The 23,298-nt window shown below is 44.6% G+C and overlaps 1 protein-coding gene across 1 annotated transcript in view; it reads right to left on the reverse strand.

Moving 5' to 3' along the window:
• The window catches only part of Ptr (patched domain-containing protein), a 68,754-nt gene extending 49,154 nt beyond the window's left edge, over positions 1-19,600 (reverse strand). Inside the window, exons 1-2 of the mRNA XM_080274615.1 lie at positions 18,862-19,600; positions 17,426-17,757 (exon numbers count right to left, since the gene is read on the reverse strand). Of these exons, the coding sequence (XP_080130741.1) occupies positions 17,426-17,757; positions 18,862-19,532 (1,003 nt within the window). The 5' untranslated portion in view covers positions 19,533-19,600. The remainder of the gene's footprint in view (positions 1-17,425; positions 17,758-18,861) is intronic.
• Positions 19,601-23,298: the final 3,698 nt, after the last annotated feature.

The following is a 23,298-nucleotide window of genomic DNA, read 5'->3' on the forward strand; positions in this document are numbered from 1 at the left end:
CCTCCCATCCCTCCTTCCTCTCTTCCCCTCTCCATCCTTCTCCTTCCTCCTTCCCGATCTCCTTCCCTCCTCCTCTCCTTCCCTCCTCCTCTCCTTCCCCCCCTCCCCACCAGCGCACTCAGTCCCGTTGCACGCCGACGTATTATTTTTCCCACAGAGAGAGAGAGAGAGAGAGAGAGAGAGAGAGAGAGTAAAAACAATAAGCAATGGAAAAGAGAAACAATAGTAGACAAAATGAAAGTATAAAGACAAAAGTAAAGACAGTAAAACAGAAGAGGAAAAAAATAAGACAGTACAGGCAACGAAAGGAAAAGAAAGGAGAAAAAGAGAGAAAGCGAAAGAAATAAAGCGAACGAGAGAGAGTGACCAGTAAGCCAGATATTCCAGTAAAAGCTAGTGCCATCTGGATCCGCAGCCCTGAGCTAATATGGAGACCCGCCTACCGAGAAATACTGGAAGCTTCGACAGTAAGAATTTCGACACCTCTCCTTGGATATTTCGAACGGTATGTGTGGTAATTTATTTTTCACTCACCAAGTTCGCTGTGTGTCCAGAAAAAAATCTATTATAATGATCCGATTTCTGAATGTTTGTTTGTTGCCGTAACACACCAAAAACGGCCCAACGTAGCGTAATTTTTGTTAGATCAAAGTACCGTTAAAATGCTCTAACGTAAGAAGAAAACCATTTCCAGTCCAGTCGGGCCACCCGTTCCCGAGTTATGACTTATTTCTTGCCTTTTGCTTCGGATTTAGTATCGTATTTGCTTTTAATGGAGAGGACGGATTCATTCGTGATCGGACTGAAATTGCCAGCATTACAGAAGAGCGAGAGTGACATGTTTGTTGTATTATCATTTTCTCGCCTCTCCTTTCTCCCTCCTTATACTCCTAAAACTGTATACTATAATGCTATAGTATAATTTAGTTTAATAGAAAATACTACTATCGTCTCTCTCTCTCTCTCTCTCTCTCTCTCTCTCTCTCCTCAACGGGTGTCCCAGCAGCATAAAAATCAGGGAAAATTTCTCTCTCCGTTCTCACGGCATGAGTAATTCAAATTTATATTACCTTTCGACTGAAAATAGGAACTGACACTGTGCGGAGGCCACCGAAGGCAGCCTTTAAGCGAGTATTAACGAGAGAGAGAGAGAGAGAGAGAGAGAGAGAGAGAGAAAAGCTATCTTCGCGCCGAGTTACCAAGACGCGAAATCTCCAAAGGCATTGTTTACAAAAAGCAAGTGGGCGGAGTGCAGTTATGTTCCTCTGTAACTCGCAGGAATTCAAAACAAAAAGTCCTCAGAGTGGGGCCTGTTTTCCTTCGCTCATGATATCTCGTAACACTTCTCGCTCGGTAATTTATCCTGTTCATTGCATCCTACCTCTTGCTCAGTAATTTATCCTGTTTATTGCGTCCTAATTTCCTCTTCTGTGTTACTGGGGCATAGTTTCGCTCGGTTACAAGATTACTAGCGCCTCCTCCTCAGCAATTTATTTTAGTTTTACATCCTAAAACTCAACTGTATGTTACTGATCCAAACGGTGTCGATACTGAAGAAGATATGAATTGCATACTAGGGGCTATTAACATGTACTATGCAAAATGAATCGCTTATGAAGAGGTGTAACGATATCAAATGAGGGTTAGGTTCAGTGTCTTTCAAACTACTGCCATGGGAAATTATTATCATTATTATTATTATTATTATTAGTTGTGATAGTAGTAGTAGTAGTAGTAGTAGTAGTAATAGTAGCAGTAGTAACCAGCAGCAGCAGCAGCAGCAGAAGCAGTAGTAGTAGTAGTAGTAGTAGTAGTAACAACAACAATAATAATAATAATAATAATAATAATAAAAGGCCAACTCAGTGATATTTAATGTTTTTACTCCTATGACGAACTTTACAGCCTATTATTGCTGCCACCAGACGATTTCATTCAGCTCTGGAGAGACTATTCGGGCTGGATGGATTAGATACAGCCTTCATTAACCCCTTCACTACATAAATGTGTCCATGTTGAATAAAATCGTCTGGATGTAGCACGATAAAAAGAAAATGTGTCGCCGAACTGATGTGTCTTGGAGTAAAAATGGCGTCACAATATCGCCGCGGTTACCATGACAGCGGGTCAGTGTTGGCCTCTGGTGGCGAAAGTTGTAAGCTTGTTCGATTATGCAAGGTCTTTCATGGTCTGCTGTATCAATGTTTTTTTTATATTTCAAGCACTCCGATTTCGAAACTGGTGTGATCATAGCCACACACACACACACACACACACACACACACACACACACACACACACACACACACAAAAGCACCTAAACATACATAATCTAGCTTACACACACAAATGCTAACTTCCACTCACACACAGGTTATACACGTAAACTCATACATATATAACTACACATTTGCTCAAACACACACGCAAGCATACAAGCAAGCAAACACAAACATAAAAAGTACAACTACTGTATAGCGAAAGGGCAGAGGTAGGAAAATACAAGCCTGACTAAACCCTGTAGAAAAAATAAAACGAAATATAAATAAAAATACAAAAAACACACGCAAGCAAAAACGCACAAGGGCACATCACAAAAAAAAAACAAATAAACAAGCACCAAGAGACGCACCCAACCTTCGACTGCCTCTAGCTAAAAAGAAAAAAAGAAAATATACGGGGAATTTCACGGGAAAGACAGGAAAGGGCACGTGGAAGGTAAGGATACGGGGGAAGGTAAGGACACGTGGATGGCAGGGAAACAGGAAGGGTACAAAGGAGTAAAAAGGCAAGCAAACAGCAAAAGACCTGTTAGTTTTTTTGTGGGTGTTTGGTATAGGGAAGGTTTTAACTAACAAAACTAAAAAAGACGAGGCTGGAAAAGCAGGAAGGTAAGGAAATGGGATGGTACGGACACGGGAAAGTAAGGACAAGAAGGTAAGGACGGAGGCAATGTAGGATTGGTAGGGAAAGAGGAGAATAGGAGAAAAGAAGGTAGGTGGTGATAGGGGAGGAAGAAGGTAGGAAGAAGAAAGAGGTACAGAGAAAGAGGCTAGGGAGGAGGAGGAGGAGGAGGAAGAAGAAGAGGTGGAGGAGGAGGAGGAGGAAGAAGAGGTGGAGGAGGAGGAGGAAGAAGAGGTGGAGGAGGAGGAGGAGGAGGAGGAGGAGGAGGAGGAGGAGGAGGAGGAGAGGGGGACACTAGAACAGGGGGATAGGATGCGTGTTCCGTGTTGGCGAGGGTAGTGTGTGGGAGGGGAGGACAGAAGGGTAGGATAGGAGTAGAGAATTCAGGGGAACGAGGAGGTAGAGGGAGGGGGAATGTGGGTTGGGAAGAGAATAGGAGGGGCACAGGGGGAGCAGTACAGTTAAAGGGGGGGGGAGAGACAAAGGAGGAGGGGGGATAGGAGAGCAGAGAAGGGATGTGTGGGTAGGGGGTTAAAAATATGTAATGGATGTTAAAGGGAATACATGAATCGGGTATAAGGGTAAGAAATATAGGGGGTAGGGGAGAATATAAGGAAGAGTATAAGGATTTAAGAAGGATATATGGAAAAAAGGGTGGATGGGAGCAGGATATGGGGATCTGACAAGGATAAGGGAACATTTATAAGGGTAGGAGATGGGTAGGGTGGAGGGATAAGGGCAGGGCAGGGCAGGGCAGGGCAGGGCAGGGCAGGGCAGGGCAGGGCAGGGCAGGGCAGGGCATGTACCGTATGTTCCTCCAGGGCCAGCGACCTCCACGCCTAGGGTACGATGTTCCCCTTCCCAGTGTACCCTGTCATATTACATCCCTTCCCTTTCATTCCATTTCCCTTCCCTTCCTTTTCCCTTCCCTTCCCTTCCCTTCCCTTCCTTTTCCCTTCCCTTCCATTCCCTTCCCTTCCCTTCCCCTCTCTCTCCTCTTATCTATTTCATTCCTTTCCCTTCGTTCACCACTTTGGTTCCAACCCCTTCCCTTCCTTTCCCTTTCCTTCATAATCCCTATTTATCTTCCCTTCTTTTTCCTTTATTTCTTCTTTCCTTCCCTTCCTTTCCCCCCTCCCTTCCCCATTACTCACTTATACCATATGACCTCAATTTCTCTTCCTCCCTATGCATCCCTTCCGTTCCTTTCCCTTCCTGTTTCTCTTTTCATCTCTTCTTATCTTTTTGCTATGCCTTTTCCGCTTCCCCTCTCTCCATTCTCTCTCTGCCCCACTCTCCCTCCTTCCCTTTCCCTCCCTCCCTCTCACAGCCACAAAAACCCTCAAGGAAGTAGAAGAGGGAACAAGGAAGCAAGTAAACGCCTCCGCTGTAAGACACGAGGAAATCCAAAGAGAATGTGTGTGGGTCGGCTTGATGTAACACTCTTGCCTTCCTCGATCATATGTCTCACTTTCCTAGAGTTCTGGAAGTGGGAAGGGGGTGAATGAGGTGGTATTTCCGCTCTCAGTTGTGCAAAGAAGCGAAAATTGGTGGGAAACGGTTGATGCTATTGCGTTTGAGTGAATGTGTGTTGTGTGAGTGAATGTGTGTGTGCGCGCGCGCGCGCAATTAAGCAGAATCAAAGATATGTTCGCAAAAAAACTAACAGGTGTCCATGCGAGCAGATGTTCTCCATTTCGAGTCCGTTTTAATATTGCCTCCTACATGCACATACACCAAACACAACAAAAGCAACAAACAACGCAAACAAGCACACCGACACTCAAAGGCAACAAAACATTCACAGCCAACCAATACCCAGGTACACAACATCGTACCCAGCAAGACAGACAACTTTCCCTTCATGTGCACCACCATGCACGCCTACACGCGCTGGCACGCGCGCGCATGCATACACACAATATGCACGCGCATACAATATGCACGCACACACACGCTCGCGCATGCACACGCGCACACGCACAGCGCCCAGCAATGGAGACGCACAGACAGCTTTCCCTCTGTACCTTATGTTCCACACAAACTCACAAACTCCCTCGCACGCACCAAAGACCTACAGACACACACACACAAAAAAAAAAAGCACAACAAACAAAAAGATTTAAAAAAAAAAAAATAGATGCGTGTACAGACAGATGGACGAAAGGATACACAGACAAACGAATACATGAAATATAAAAACAAACAAACAAAGTACCAAACACGACAGACAACTTTCCCTCCGTCACCTACCACCACCACCACCACCACCACCACAACCCCCCCCTTCCACCACCACCACAACCCGCACCACACGTTCACCCCCACCTCCACCTCCACTCCACTCCACTCACTGCGTCCCAATTCAGTCCTACCACAGCTACAGTCTACAATAACTACCATGTCACAACAACTCCTATGACTACCACACACCTGCCGTATTACCATTTAACAGCAACATTTGAGAGAGAGAGAGAGAGAGAGAGAGAGAGAGAGAGAGAGAGAGAGAGAGAGAGAGAGAGAGAGAGAGAGAGAGAGAGAGAGAGAGAGAGAGAGAGAGTTATGCAAAGAGGAAGAGGAGAAACAGGAAGAAGCAAGAGGGAGAGAAGTGAAAGAATAAGGGAAATAATACAAAAAAAAAAAAAGCACAAAAGAGAAGGTTGACGCAAGACAAAATCAGGAAGAAAAATTAAAGAAAAAATAGAGGGAAGAAAAAGGGGAATATCAGAAGAGGAAGAAAGGAAGACAGGAAGGAGAAGGACGGAAGAGGAGCTTGAGCAGGGCAGGGAGACCGTACCAGGAAGCAGGATGGAAAGGACGAAGGAGAGGATGAACGAGGAAGAGGATATAAAGGAAGACTGGATGACCGAAGGAAGGATAGATAAAAACCCAAATAGGAAGATGAGTAAGTTACAGGAAGGAGGAGAGAATGGAAGACACCTGGAAGAAAAATAAGCAGGAAGGCGAATCAATTAAGGAAGAGGAAGGAGGAGCAAAGAAAAATCTCAAGGAAGGCAGGCAAGAAGGAAATGCAAAACAGACAGGCAGTAACCAGAGAGAGGAAGAAAAAAATAATAATAGAAGGTGGAAGACGAAGGAATACGAAGCGGGTGAGGCGTAAAGGAAGATGAGAAGATATACGGAAGAGCAAAAGGAAGAAGAATGAATGAAGATGAGGAAGAGGAAGAAAGCTCACGACCAAGGCGCAACAGAGGGCACACCAGTACAGGGAAGCAGGAAGGAAGAGGCACAAGCACACCAAGGCAAGCCAGCAGCGGAGGCAAATGGGCGGTGTTTGAGTGTGTAGGCTACGGACAAGCGAATCTATACTTGTGAGCGCACGTGAAGGGTACGACGGAAGGAAGAGGGCACGAGGAAGGGCAGCTTGACTGGGAATAAGAAGTGGTGGTGGTAGTTGTGGTAGTGGTGGTGGTAGACGTGATAGGTGCATGCATGGAGAAACTTTTGCGGCTACCCTGAATGAGCACTGGGGTTAAGCGTCCGGCAATATGTAATAGATACCCAAGTTGTCAGGTAGCAAAACAGAACACACACACGTACACACAGACAGATCAACGGGAGCAGGTAAACTGATGGAGTTGGAGAGAGAGAGAGAGAGAGAGAGAGAGAGAGAGAGAGAGAGAGAGAGAGAGAGAGAGAGAGAGATAGAGAAAGGAAAGTTAAGAGAAAAGTCAGACATACAGACTGAGCCAAACAAACTCACAGAATCAGACAAGACAGACAGACAGACAGACGGACATACTAACAAACATACAAGTCGCTACCGGTACACGTCGGACGAAGAAGCAACTCAAGTTTAGGTCCTGGAAATAAGAATGCTATCAAGACACCTGCTGAACTTTACATATTGATATAAAGGACGAAGACCTTTGAAATGCCACACTGCACATCTCGTATTCTCGCCATATATGCTCATCTGTTTTCCGCTCACTAGGGTAAAAAAAAATAAATAAATAAATAAAAGGACATTAACCAGAATTTTCAGTCACCCAAAATTACCAGACATACCGAAATATACCCAAAATTTTCGTTCACATCCAATTTCACCATCACTAGGGGTCCATCTTTCTATTGCCAGACGCCTTAATCCCGTAAGGGGTGGCCAAAAACAAATCGCCTCCATGTCGCCCTGTCCCCCGCCATTTCACTGCCCCGCTCCCAGCTCACACCCCACTGTCTCTCATATACCTCTCCACTCCAACCCTCCACCTCATCCCTGGCCTCCCCCTCCCTCTCCCCTCCCCTCCACCTCACTCACATACACTCTCCTCGTCAGTCTCTCACTCTCCATCCTCACTAGGGGTACCAAGGCTTTTTTGGTCAATTCTACCCTGACCTCCCTTAACCTGAACGAACCCTACAAAGAGCGTTTTTCCCCTCACACCATCACTACCCATGTGCGTACCACTTCCTTACTTTTTTATATCCGGTTCTGGACACTGATAATGAAGCCCGTTTCCGTGTTCATTTAACCCTTTCAGCAGCACCATGACCAATCTTCTCCTTAGTATATTCTTCATACCTCCAGACGATTTTATTCAGCGTTTGAGAGGAGGTTACAAGCAGCCTCCACAAATAGTCTGACCTCTATGTCGTCCTTCAGTTGTATTCACGTTGCCTCCAGACGATTTTAACTAAGTTTTGGGAAGAAGTTTGGCAGTTAAGTATAAAAGCACAAGATGGGCAAGCTTCAAGACTCTCCACTTAATGTTCTTGGTGTGGTGTGTGATGTGTGGTGAATGGTGTGGTGTGTGATGTGTGATGAATGGTGTGGTGTAGTGTAGTGTAGTGTAGTGTAGTGTAGTGTGGTGTGGTGTGGTGTGGTGTGGTGTGGTGTGGTGTAGTGTGGTGTACTATGTGAAGGTGATTTTGTGTGATGTACTATGCTGTCTGCCTTCTCTAAAGTCGCTAAAGTCTACGGAAATAAATCACCTCACGTCCAGAAAGAGAGAGATGGACAGAGCCTCTCCTATGCATGTTCGCCTCTCTTATAAACTTACTTTACCTGACATGCACCAACTGAGGGCTTGGGTTATTTTCTTAGCAGTGAGAGGAAGTTAAGTTTCCTATTTCTGATGGTCATTTATGAGAAAGTTGTGAGCACCAGATAGCCTGCATTCCACGTTACAGACAGCATTGACGAAACAGCTGAGGACATTAGATACGGTTTTCTTACATCTCACGTTATAAAGCTCATTTAAGAAACAGTTAAGAGCATTAGATGTGGTTAGCCTGCATCTTGCGTTCGTTCGTTTTAGGCTTCATCATACCTGCATGCGTCGATCTTCATCACCTAACGGCGGCTTTCCACGCTGCTCGATCTCTGGCAGCCTCCCTATTCAGTCCCTTATCCATTAAGTTACTTTATGACCTCGTCCCAGATCATTTTTTGTTTGTCTCTCGCAACCCTACCCCCCACCTCACACTTCTCGCCCTCCGCAGGCAGTTGTCATCCTCCATTCACTCAACATGCCCAAACCATCTCAATCTACCTCTCATTACAGCACCAGTACATTCCAATCCCGTCCTTCCTCTCAACTTTTCAATTGCAATCCTAGCTCCCCCTGGCCTCGCATTCAATGACCCATTACACAGCCACCAAATCAAAGTCATTTCTGCGTGCCAAATTAAGTACATTTATGGAACAGTTGAGCGCAGTAGATGTTTTTACCATGTATGCCACGTTACGGAGCGAATCTACGGAACAACTGAGAGCACTAGATTTCGTTAGCCTGCATGCCACGTAACAAGGCGCATGCAGCAACGAGGTAAAAGTTCAGACACGCTTTCCTTTCGTCACTGATTCCACAAGCGATACAGTATTCAGGTTTTGCTTTCACGATTTCTTTCCCATGTCTAGTGAATCGCAGTTTTTTTAGATTGTAAAATGTATGATCTATTTTGGTTATTTATTTATTTTTTATTCATAACAGGAGGGGCTTCTCGAACTAGAGGGGTTAGCTACAGCCTTCATTAACCATTTTACCATGAAAGTAATTCTCGTGAGCTGGATGAAAAGTGAGCTTTGCAAAAAAAAAAATGAATAAATAAAAAAGAAAAAATGCGTTCTTGGGGTCAGGGGGAGAGGTATATAGTAAGTAAAACCACAAATACAAATAAATAAAAATAAAGGCAATGAGTCCATATTCAAACGAACAGAAAAGGACTATAAATCTCAACGTTGTCTGAAATAAATATAAAAACAGACCATAAATAACATATCAAGGCAGAGACACATTTACCAATATTGAGATCTAAAGAAAAATCATGAATATTATGCAGCTCGAAAAAATATGTTGCAACAAGAGCAAAACAAATCACAGAAAAAAAGAAACTCAAAATTTTACGTGACTTGAAAAATACATTATGACATACCAAGCACACAGTCATCATAAAGAAAACATTTACCCAGATTTTGACACCATAACAAAAACATCTTGCTCTGGAAAAATATATTACAAAACACACCACAAACACACCATCACACAATCGTCATTTTTATCACCGTAATTGTAAGTGAAAATTTACCCCAAACCTTGACATTACAAAAAAGGATTCAAACACAGAATTCTACATTATTTCAGAAGCACGTTACCACAGAAACCACAGACACACCATCATCATTATCACAGAAAAAAATATTTACTTACACCATGACACCATAAAAACTCAATCTCACAGACTAGAGTTTCTACTTTGTTTGGAAATCAACAAATAAACCACGAACATTCACCTCTTGCAAAACATGGTACAGACACTTGCTGCTGACATTTGTAAATCTGTGCGCTCGCACGCACAAACATTAGATCGAAAAAAAAAAAAAAAAAATCTAAGACTAAGTTGTCATATGGACATGCACGCATACAGTTTCCAGACATATAAGAAAGTCATCTCGAAAATGAATCACACATAATACCCATCTGTGAAAAAAAAATATATATCCTGAATAATGTCACACGTAAAAGAATTCACACGCACCCGCGCACGCGCAGGCGCGCGCACAGAGCAAAGGCACATGCGCTTGTGCGCGTACACATATAAAAAACAACGTTCGAAAAGTATGAATCATCTCTTACCGCAAATACCATCTGTAGAACAAATTACTAAAGTTGAAATACTTAAACTCTCTCTCTCTCTCTCTCTCTCTCTCTCTCTAATGAAAATATAAACAACACTCACGTTACTCCACCACCTGTCCGTATTCTCATTAGCGTACATACCTGTGGGTAGGAAGAGGAAGGCACACTAAGAACTCATTCAGTACAGATTATTCGTAATTACACCTCATTACCTTATAAAACTACCTCACTTCAGTAACATTTATGGTAATTTTGTTTAGCTCAAATGATGATGATGATGATGATGATGATGATGATGAGGATGATTGATGATGACATGATGATGATGATGATGATGATGATGACAGCTATGCATGAATTCGCAAGTGATGATTCTTTACAACTGAGATATGTAATAGTAACTTGGGTCAGGAAAAGGCACCTCTTGAGAAAGATGCAACACGATTTTACCGACCCTAGGCTGGATTTCCGACAAGACCACGAAAGACCATAAAACGAAAGAGGAAGATGTCACGTAGACCAAGAAACATCGGACCAGGCAGACCAGAGACAATGAGACCACACAGAAAAAACAACGGAAGGCATCTAAAAACAAAAAGCCCTTGAGTGACATTAAAAAAAAAAAAAAAAGACTAAGGCCATGAGATCGCAAAAACTTCCCCCCAAAAATTATTCAGAAGAGACCAGAGACAAGACAGAGAAGACGAAAAGATCAGAAAATACCGAAAAGACCAAAAGACGAAAACCACGAAATAATATACAGAACACACAGACTTATATGGTAAAAGACATAACAGAGCAGCAGAGATGATCATTTTATAAGCCTCCCTTAATTCCTTATTCCCCAAGAGGAAGAAGATGGACTTACAGGAGGATAACTTCAGCCTGTAGTCCACTGCGTCCAGTTGAGGCTGGGGTACAAGAACATGAACAACAACAAGAACTACGACGACGACGACAGAGACAGCAACCTTTGTCGTGTGTTGTGATGAAGTGTGTAGTGCAGTGAGTTGTCATTACTGTGTTTGTTGTAGTGTGTTGTTTTGATGACTTGCTATAATTTTAATGAAGTGTGTAATGTGATGATGTGTTGCAGTCGCTGTGTTGGTATTGTGTTTGGATGGCACTATAATTTGGCGATTAGGTGTGGTGTCCAGTAGCGTGGGGTCATCACTAATTTACGAATGTTGCAAAGCTGGGGTAATATCGGTGTTGTTGGTGTTATCGTGTTTATGGTAAGGTGTTCTGAGGTGCTGTTATTGCGGTGATGACATAGTGGTAGCGGTGTTCAGTGGCGTGTGGTGATCAGTGGTGTGTGGTGTGGTGTAGTGTGGTGTGTATGGTGTGCCGTGTTCTCCTCAGCAACCTTGGTGGGTACACGCCAACGCATCAACGCATCCATCACCCAGAATGTCCTCATCACTGTCCTCTTCTCTTGGACTTTCATTTTTTTTGTTTTTGTCTTTTGTTTTAGGGCGCTCCACTTTGTATGTGCTCGTGTGTTTGGTGTTTTTTGTTTACATGTGCATACACCGTATATTACAGCACATTACAAAGCAGTGAGAGAGACAAGGCCACAGACATGCAGACAGACAAGGACAGACAGACAAGGACAGACAGACAAGGACAGACAGACAAGGACACAGACAGACAGACAATCATTACCACCACCACCACCACTACCACCAAAACCACATTCTGATAAGGCACTCCCATCTCGTCTTCCACCTTGTTTATCACCTTTCACCGATATTCTACCACATCTACCGCCACATCTACCACCACATCTACCGCCACATCTACCGCCACAGCTACCACCCGCCACATCTACCACCCACCACATCAACCACCCACCACATCTACCACCCACCACATCTACCACCCACCACATCTACCACCCACCACATCTACCACCACATCTACCACCACTTCTACCACTACACCTACGACCACAGCTACGACCACAGCTACGACCACAGCTACCGCCACATCCACCACCACATCGACCGCCACATCGACCGCCACATCGACCACCACACTCTGCCGTATCGAGTACCACAGAGACTACCACAGCCACTACCACTACCACTACCATAACCACAACCGCTACCACTTCCATCACCACAACCGCTACCACTTCCATCACCACAACCGCTACCACCACCACAATCACTACCACATTCACCACCACAACGACTACCACTTACACCACCACAACCACTACCACTTCTGCCACATTCAGTACGTTAACCACATCAACTGCCACAACCGCCACCACATTTACCACAATCCGCACCACAACTATAAAAACTTCCTCCACATCCACCATTACCTCGGCTTTTACCAGTACACCAAATAAAAAAGTTGGCTCTATCTAAACGTATGCAGGTTCGATCCTAGACTAAGCAGGGAACAATTTAGTTGCCTGAATTTCGTTAAGACTTTTCACTAATCCGCCGCAAGACCCGACTACGTCATAAAAACACCATCACTAACACCATCACACCAGTTCTGGGTGAGACAGTCCTGGCATGTGTTCAGTATGGACGGTGGGCACTAGAGCCAAAGTGGTGACATGTGAAGGAGTGTGGTACTGGGACTGCTGGGTATTAGGGAAAGGGCTATCAAATCTACGCCCAGAATCAGACACATACATAATACAAAGGTGATGTGGTTGGGCTGGTATGAACACACTGGTATGCCTAAGCTGGTATGAAAGGTCAAACATAATTATGGTATTAAAATGGTAGTATGAAAGTACAAAGAGCGAGTATGACTGAGTTGGTATGACACGTGGTAAGATTATGCTGGGATAGGAGAATTGGTAGGAAAGGTGTGATAAGGTGGTTAGTACGAAAATGCTACCTTAATATATAGAAAGAATTAAGAGCTGGTATAAGTTGGTTTGATACGATGAAATTGGTAGGGTTGGTAGGAAATGCTTGGTATGAGAAGGTCAGTATGAGAGGACTAGTATAAAATTTGGTATGAGGTTGGTATGACTGTGTGATCTGGAAAAATTGATATGAAAAATTTGGCATGAAAAGTTGGTGGGAAAATACTAAGCTGAAGTTTTAATATGAAAAGGCTAGCAATGAAATTGACATTTGAAGCTGGCATGAGCAAATTTATGTGTTGAATATTCTAGCATGATACTTAGTAGGGAAAGGTCAGTAGAGTCTATGTAACCTTTCAAGCCCCAGAGCAAACACACCCGAGAGTGAAAGGTCAAGAATGTGTGACCTTATGACAACCACTTCTTAGATATTAGGTCAAGTGAACGTCAGTGCAGTGGTCGGGAAGGTTGAGATTCTTTGGTGTGGCAATGGGATTTTTGTTGTTGTTGTGGGGAATGGAGAGTGTGGATGAGTTGGTGAGGGAGTGGGTGAGGGAGTGGGTGAGGGAGTGGGTGAGGGAGTGGGTGAGGGAGTGGGTGAGGGAGTGGATGAGGGAGTGGGTGAAGGAGAGGGAGTGGGTGTTGAGAGAAAGAGATAAAGAGGTTGATACAAACAGTACTACTATAGATACATAATAAAGACATAAACAAGATAGAGATACTGTAGATATAGAGATAGAGAGCGTGAGAGCGAGGGAACAAGAGAGCAAGAGCTAGGGAGAATGTGTGTTAAGAGCCAAAGAGTAAGATTATGAAGGTAAATACCTATATAACACGAGGAAGAATGAAGGGAATTTGAGTGATTAGAAGGAAGTGGATGGTAGAATGCAAAGACGAAGGCTTCTCTTATCCTTCTGCTCATCCTTTATCCTGACTCTTCCCCTTCCCTTCCCCTCCCAATTTCTCTCCTTTCTCTTCCCTCTCCGTCCCTCCTTTCCTCTCCTTTCTCCTCCCCTTCCTCTTCCCTCCACTTCTCTTTCATCATCATCTTGTACTTCCTTATATTTCCCCTCTTCTTCGCTTCCTCCTCGACTCCCCTCCTTTCCCTCACCTCTCTTCCTCACCCTCATCCCCTCCCATCATCTTCACTCTTCCCTCTCCTCTTCCTCCTCCTCCTCTACCCCCCTGCCCCACTTCACAACCACACCTGCCCCCAACACGTGTATACACTGACTCGCGCGTGCTTGTGGGGTGCGTGCAGACACGAACGCGCGTGAGTTCAGATAGGGCATGTTTGAGTTTTCTGTGCTGGGTAGGGGAAGGGAGGGGGAATGGAAGGGGAGGGGGAATGGAAGGGGAGGGGGAATGGAAGGGGAGGGGGAATGGAAGGGGAGGGGGAATGGAAGGGGAGGGGGAATGGAAGGGGAGGGGGAATGGAAGGGTAGGGGGAGGAGGGAATGAGGGAGGGGGTGGAAGAAGAGGTGGGGAGAGTAGAGGAGGGGAAGTAGAGGATGAGATAGGCGGAGGGAGAGAGGAGAAAAAAGGTTGGGAGGAGGAGAGCTGGAAAGAGTGAAGATGGACGGAGGAAGGGTACGAGAGAGAGAGAGAGAGAGAGAGAACTAACACTGACAAAGATCACTATTTACGGGCCTATCAAAATCTCTCCCTCCCGCACCCTTGTTTTGCAGTGCAGAGTTTATTGTCGGGCGAGTCAATTCCAGTCTCATATTACTACCTACTTCGTGGCCTTGGAGTACTTTGGTTGCAGTGCGAAGAAGAGTTACTAGGAGAGGTAGGTATGTAGGAAGGTAGGTATGTAAGCAGTTAGGTTGGTAGGTAGGTATGATGGTAGGCAGGTAGGTAGGTGGGTGTGGGTAGAATGGTGTTTATATTGCCTTGTGGGTGTGTAGGTGTGTTTGTTTGTGTGTAGGTTTGTTTGTGGGTGTGTAGGTTTGTGTGTGTGTGTGTGTGTGTGTGTGTGTGTGTGTGTGTGTGTGTGTGTGTGTGTGTGTGCGTGCGTGCTTGTATATGCATGTGCCTGTATGTGCGTGTATTGTATGTGCATGTGTCCTTGTATGTGCATGTCCACGTGTGCTCGTACATGCATGTGTGCCTGTTCATGTATGTATGTATGTTGTGTAGATGAAGAAGGAAAACTTACTGGAAGTTTTCCGCTACGTGGTGTTGATCTTGGGTGTGATAGTAGTGCAGGTGGGGTTTTGTGGATGTTACTGTAGGTGGGCTTTTGTGGATGTTAGGTGGGTTGGAGTGGACGTAGGTGGGTTGGAGTGGACGTAGGTGGGTTGGAGTGGACGTTATGTGGGTTTTTGTGGATGTTAGGTGGGTTGGAGTGGACGTAGGTGGGATGGAGTGGACGTAGGTGGGATGGAGTGGACGTAGGTGGGATGGAGTGGACGTAGGTGGGATGGAGTGGACGTAGGTGGGATGGAGTGGACGTAGGTGGGATGGAGTGGACGTAGGTGGGTGGGAGTGGACGTAGGTGGGTGGGAGTGGACGTTGGTGGGATGGAGTGGACGTAGGTGGGATGGAGTGGACGTAGGTGGGTTGGAGTGGACGTAGGTGGGATGGAGTGGACGTAGGTGGGATGGAGTGGACGTAGGTGAGATGGAGTGGACGTAGGTGGGATGGAGTGGACGTAGGTGGGATGGAGTGGACGTAGGTGGGATGGAGTGGACGTAGGTGGGATGGAGTGGACGTAGGTGGGATGGAGTGGACGTTGGTGGGATGGAGTGGATGGAGATGGGTGGGAGGCTGAAGTTAGGTGGTAGTACAGGGGTGGAAAGTGGTAGAGTGAAGGTGGTGGACTACAGGAAGGTAGGCAGGTGGTGTAATGTAAACAGGAAGGTAGGCAGGCAGGTAGGTAGGTAAGTAGGTAGATAGGGGGGTAGGTAAGTAGGTAGATGGGGAGGTAGGTAAGTGGATGTGTATAAGTATGGATGAGTGGGTGTAAGAGTTAAGAGTAGGTAGGTAGATGGGTGGGTGCAAGGTGTAAGTGGGTGTTAGGTGGGTGTGAGTGGACCAGGAAGTAACTGAATACCACCCCACCCACCCACTCCCTCACCTCTCCGGGAATTCCTAACCTTGGTGACTACAGAGGCTGGGATTGGTGGGGTGGAATGATGTGGAATAATTGGTGGATTGGATGGGAAAGTGTGTGATTAAGCGCAGAGGTTGGTGTAATGAGGTGGAATGAGGGACAGAAGGATGGACAAGTGCATCTGAGTGGGGTTAGTGGGAGGAATGAGAGAGAGGTGGATTGGGTAAGGTAGAGGTGAGTAGGATAGAGTAGAGGTGGGTTGGATAAGGCGGAGACGTGGGTAGAATGAGGTAGGGTGGTGGGTAGGATAAGGGGTAGAGGTGGATGGAATGAGGTGGAGTTATGGCTGGAATGAACTAGAAGAGTGTGTGTAATAATTAATGAAACAGTGTAAGGAAAAGAAACTGAACAATGCATGACCAAAATATCAAGGTGAGAAGCTAGTCTGCGTAATTATGTGAAAAAAAAAAAAAGTGTTACTGATGGATGAAACGAAGTGGAAGAGGATGCAGATGAAATGGCTGGAGGAGGATACAAGTGGATGGAATGAAGTGGAAGAGAGCTGGGTGGAAATGAGTGGAAAGAAGGCCATCCATCCACATCAGCGTAGGACGGCATCAGGTGGACGGATGGAGGGATGGTTAGGTGGTGCGAGTGGTAAACATATTGTCCATTAAGAAGGAAGCACTAATATAGCAATCCTGACATTGATACGTCAAGGTTAAGCAGGAAGAGAGAGAGAGAGAGAGAGAGAGACCTAAGCAATGCACAGAACATTGCTTACTGTCTTCTCGAAATCACCAACTAAATCAAAAGAAGCCAAGAAATAATAGAAATAAAAACAAGCATGAGAGAGAGAGAGAGAGAGAGAGAGAGAGAGAGAGAGAGAGAGAGAGAGAATATATGGTAAAGATAGACATCCTGACAGGTGATAAAGACGCACCATTGTCACTGGCTCACACTAATGCACTGACAGTCCATCACCATTATCATCATCATCATCATCATCATCATCAGTCCTCCTCCTCCTCCTCCTCCTTCTCCTCCTCCTTCTCCTCCTCCTCCTCCACTTCCTCCTCCTCCTCATCATCATCATCATCTTTCTTATGTTATACAGTAAGGGGAAATCTAGAAATATGCCCCTTGAACTCCTCCTTGACATGGATTACGCATATAGGTAAGTTTCAGAACAGCAAGAAACCCTGTATAAGGAAGAGAGTCACCATGTTGATCCACAAAGCTCTACTCTAGCATATGATGATTGATTGATTGATTGATTGAATGACTGATGATTGATGATTACTGATGATTGATGATTACTGATGATGTTTGATGCTTGATTGACGATTGATGATGACTGATGATGATTGATTGATGACTGATGATGATTGATGACTGATGACTGATGATGATTGATGATTGATGACTGATGATGATTGATGACTGATGATGACTGACTGATGACTGATTATGATTCATGATGATTAGGAGAGACTGACAAAACAAAAAACAGCATCGTCAACTCACCCAGCATGAGGAAAGGGGCGGCCATGTTGATCCCGATAAATTCCACGCCGAGGTAGATCAGGAATCCAAAGGCGGCGAAGCAGGACAGGGCGGCGGAGAGAACCCCAATAAGGCCAAGCCAGGGTTTGGTCCTCACCCAGTCCCCCATCATGACAGAGCCGATGGAGAAGACCAGCATGACGGTAAGGGTGACGCCGAAGAAGGGCACCACCGAATTTGTGTTGTTTTCCAGTTCAGTCTCCAGTGTCCGGGATACGAACCTCGCCACGCTGATGCTCGGAAAGTCCATCTCCTCCATCATTCGTAGCAGCGCCTCCTCCCACAACCCCGCTCTGGAGACAGGAGCGTGATATGTGTTTAGATCATGACTCGGTATACCAGCTGTGAGTAGACATATGGCACGCACTGTTAAGCATAAACGTCACTTTTGGATACATCTTTTCAATCTATAATACTAACCATAATTTCCACGCATACAATTTTTACTTCAATATAATCATCTCCCTACTCCACGTTTCTGCCACGGAGCGCCTTAGATGTGAAGTTTTAATGAAGGCTATTACTCCATCTAACCCTACTTGTTCGAAAAATCTGTCTAGAAATAAAATAATCAGGAAATAATAAGGACAAAATTATAGACGTACCCTGTCAGAATCACTTTTTTTAATTTTTTAAGAAGAATAACAACTAAGATGAAAGTAATAATCTCTCTGTAACTAGAATAAAATGTCCCTAGTAATTTTTATGCAGGATATTTTGTATATTTTAACATCCATTTTTGATACCGATCTAGAGACAACCCTAACCTCCACATGTAACTACAATGCCAATTATCATCTTCGTTCCTACCATAACAGTGAAGTGTTTATGTAGATTAAAGTATGGTTAGAACGTGAGTAATATCTTTCTGTGTCTGTCTATGTGTTTGTCTGTCCGTCTGTGTCTGTCTTTGTCTGTCTCTGTTCCCTGACGCCTCATTCTTTGGGATGGCCTCGGCAGAAGGTCCTCCAAGCATATCTGTCCCTACTCTGAATACTACATACTGAAAATAAAGTATGTGTGAAAAAATATATACCCTGAAGATTTTACACAGCTCTTTTGAATATAGAATTTATATTATTATGGCCCCTGAAATTCATTAATTGTATTTTCACATTCTATATATATATTTTTTTATTCAGGTGTTCAAGTGATTAAAGAAATTACCAGTAGTTTCACATGAGTAGATTATCAAGAAGCACACCAAGCGCACAGTCGCTGCCCAAATTTATTAACCTTTCCGTCCTACAGATCTGTTCAGGGATATCAAAGAAAATAATAGTAACCCCGAACATACCCTAACATACCCGAATTTACCCAATATAACCTAACCTTCCTTCATATACCCCTAGCAATACCCCAAATACACCCTCCAAATGAGAAACACCACCACTTACTCTTTGTCCTCCCTCTGTGTGTTGGTCTTAAGCCAGTAGAAAATTGACAGGGCCTCCGCGCTCACTACCACGTTGTTCTCCGTCACGTTAGCGCCGCCGAGGTAGTGAGGAAACACGTACGTCTCGAAGGTGTCAGGGTTCAGCATCAAGGGGTAGGTGAGATTGTACTCCTTGGCCTCCACCTTCGGCATGAGTCCGTAGAGGTCGATGATCGTGTTCTCGTAGCACTTCGAGTCCCAGATGGCGCAGAGGTCCTCGTAGCGCGTGACCCGACCGTCTACCTCGACCGAGACCTTGTGTATCATCTTGTCCAGCTTCACTATGTCATCCCACACCTTAGTCCTGAATATCGTGCCATCGTCCTTTGCCTTGATGATGAGCCGGGCAAATCGACCGGTGCGCGTGACCCTTGACGGATGGAAATCGGAGCTGAAGTTGAGGAAAAAATAGTGCTCGATGATGGCTCTCTCATTCCTAGCCACTCCTGTCGTCGGTGAGAATAGATACTCCGGGTCATCCTCGTAGCGGATATTTTGAAACCCGGTGGCTAGTATGGCGGTGAGGAAGATGGGGACGATGATAAAGTAGCCATAGTGATTGGCGATGATGAGGCCCAGTTTGTAGAAGCTCTTATTGAGGAAGCTGTCAAACTTCTCGAGGAAGCAGCCCATGATGGCGTGTAGCCTGGGACAGTCCTTGGCCGGGTAACAGCAACAGCAGCGCGCGGCGGGCGGCTCCTGGGCACGGGTCCCCTCACACCTGGAAAATAAGAACAATGACATTAGTTTACCGCCCAGGTAATGACACCTTTATTAGCTCACTGAATCTATATACAGTATAAACTCATGTGACCTATATACTACCAAACCTGTTTATACTCTGACCAGGTATGTAGGCTAAAACTGCGAATACATTTAAAACTACGCATAACACCTCCACATAGCAAAATTAACATGAGTAAACATTAAACCTGTACATAAATAAAAACTGTGCATAAGCCCATTAAACCAGCATGATTAATCACTCACATAAACCCAACCATATTAAAAATTCATCTTGTTAAACCTGCCTGTGTAGAGATGACACCTGTACATATAAACCCGTATATGACCACCATTTTCATTACACCTCTACACTGTCATTCAACCCTAGTTTTTTGAATGAGTGAAGATGAACTGAGAACGTTTTTTTTTTTTTCCTAAATTCTAGAACCGATGCCAAAAGAATATATATATACACAATAGCCACTTCAGTCCCATCCCCACGCACAGCTTGGTTTGTTGATTCTGCTCTTACAACTGACTCTTGCAATATGTATAGCACAAAAAACACCATAAAACACACACACAAACACACGCACACACACACACACACACACACACACACACACACACACACACACAAACACACACACAAACACACAAACACACACACACACACACACACACACACACACACACACACACACACACACACACACACACACAATAAACTAAAGCACAGAAACACAAACACAAACACAAACACACAAACACATACAAACACAAACAAAAACTCACATACAAACACACACACACACACACACACACACACACACACACACACACACACACACACACACACACACACAAATACATACACACATCCGGTACCCTCGCTCTCGCAAACAAAAAAAACATACACACCCACATCACCTTCAAAACACCAAGTAACACACCCACCACACAATCTTCCCAAGCCAACACCCACACAAATATGGAACACCAAGGTTTACATGTACACTACATCTACACCCATCATACACACTTCCTCCCCCCCCCCAACACACAGACCACATCACATTCCTCTTCCCACACCCACACAATCCTCCAAACATCCCCCAGTACACACACCACATCCACACATACACCACACATCCCCCTTCCTCCCCTCCTTACACACCCACATCTCACCCCCTAACACCCCATCCTCCAACCCCCACACCATCCCTCTCCTACATACACACCACTCCCACACAGTCCTCCTCCCAACAATAACCCCCCCCCCAACACACACACAAACACTCCCCATACCCTCACACAAACACTCCCCACCCATTCTCAGACGGGAAAAAACCCATGTTTACCTTTACAAACATAACCCATTAGCGCTCCTCAGGTAGTCCCCACCTTAGTCACGTATAGCGAAGCATACTCACCTGGTCATACCCACCACGTAATACCAAAAAGGAAAAAATAGGCATGAAACAAGTGGATATATTAGATTTAACCAATACCGTAGCATCCTTTATTTTACATTTACCAGATGATTTTAGCATGATTTAACTTTACTACTGATAGGCCAAATAAAATAATATCTTCCAGTTCGAAAAAGAGCCGACCTAAACCTGAATAAAATCACTTGGAGACTGGAAAGAATAAATTTAAAAGAATCTCTGAACTGCAGGAGCTAAGTGGTTAAAATGAATGTACAAACCAAAGTGGGAAAATAAAAGTTGAAAGTAAGTGGAATCAAGTCAACGTACTGCAAGTCACAATTGTCCTGGGGAAAATATGACAAAGCGGATATACCTCAAACATATACCCTCAACATATACCCTAAAGATTATGGCTGGGACGATAAACATGAGACAGTATACCCAGGATTTAACAGCTGAATGAATAAATGGAAACGAGTGTATGTGGTCATGAAAGATAATGTATAAAGCTACTAAAACGTAAGACCAGGTGGAAATATGTGGAATTGTGGAAAAATAAGTTATGTAAGTGGTTATACACAAGGATGAGGACTTTATGTATACTGTACCCTAGTGGACGTATCTGTATGAATATGCAATAGTGGACACAACATTAAGTGATTTTGTTACTGTGTGGCAGATGAAAGATATTTAAGGTCCGTTTCAAAGATGATTTGACTGGAAACACCACAGTCTAACCCATGACCGCAAGTACACACACAAACATACGTACACACAAACACGTACACACAAACACGTACACACAAATATACACACGAAACTTGCTCTGGTCAAACAACACTTGCATATTGTCAGCTACTTGTTATAGAAATTTGCATAACCAGATACACAAAGACCAAACTCACGTCAACATTACGTCACACACACCCACGTAAATCGCCTCCTGGAAACTCCCGAATGGCTTGTCCAGTCATTTCCAGATTTCCAGTGAAGTCATCATTTTGTATAAGAGTGGAAATGGCTGGCAGAGAGAGAGAGAGAGAGAGAGAGAATACAAGTCCAATATATCCAGTCACCCTTAGTTACATAAACCTGTACTGGGCACTATCAGGTATGCATTCGATTTCCATCCTTACTGTGGAGATGAATAAGGGCGCTCACCATCCACTCACTCGATGTAGTGCTGCTCTTGGGTGTCTTCCCTTTCCTCTCCTCCATCCTTCTTCCCTTCCATCCTGTTCTGTCTTTCTTTCCTTCATTCTTTCCTCGTCCTTCTGCCTAAGGGTGACTTTACACTCCCTCTTCTGTCTTTCTTTCCTTCATTCTCTCCTCTTCCTTCTCCCTGTGGGTGACTCAACGCTGAGTGACATGCCAAATGGTTTCCTGTACACCAGGAAACCATTTACTATGCTGGGTGGTAACCATATAACCAAATTTTGGCCTCTGGTGGTGTAGTGGGTAATTACGGCGCTCCAGTCAGATTGAGCCGGTGAAGGTTTATATGCAAGGAGTGGTTGGGGTTTTATTACTCACGTAATGCCAATCAGGGATGAGTGAGGCTGATCACTCTCATCTTAAATATTAACACACCTACAAGCACATGCGTTGTCTTAAAAATAAAGCACCTGGAAAACCAGGAAAATATTGAGCCCAATCTTTTATATCTATTTATTTATTTAACCATTTATATTTATTGCAGGATTGCCTGATGTGTTGCAAATGCCTGTGTCTTCTATGCATGTTGGCGGATGTAATGTTGGCGGCTGATGTTGCCCTCTTAGGTAATGCTTAGTTGCGCTTTTTATTTCTTGTTAATTTTCTAGGTAGTGGAAGCTCATGAAGTGCGGTATAATGACTGCAAAGACCACGGCCACCATCACAACTACCACGGCTATTAATTACCACTACTCACACTACAGGTACTACCACCACATATAACACCACCACCATCACAGCCACCACCACCACCACCACCGCCGCCGCCGCCTATGGAATTCGTGTTGGTCAGTTTTAAAGACCTAGTTATTGTGGTTACACCCGTGCTTCCTCTTCCGTCCATTCTTACACTCGGCTGCACGCACTGAATACACGCACGCAACCAATAGATATACACAGGCACACTCAAAAACCACACCCACATCCACGTACTGAATCTATACGCACATATTCACACACACATTTACAGATATACACGCACACAATGAACAAGCTTATTCACACATTACACACATTGCGCAAAC

The sequence above is a fragment of the Coenobita brevimanus genome, chromosome 58 (genome assembly GCF_032717465.1).
Source record: "Coenobita brevimanus isolate Jiangsu-jjx chromosome 58, ASM3271746v2, whole genome shotgun sequence".
NCBI lineage: Eukaryota > Metazoa > Arthropoda > Malacostraca > Decapoda > Coenobitidae > Coenobita > Coenobita brevimanus.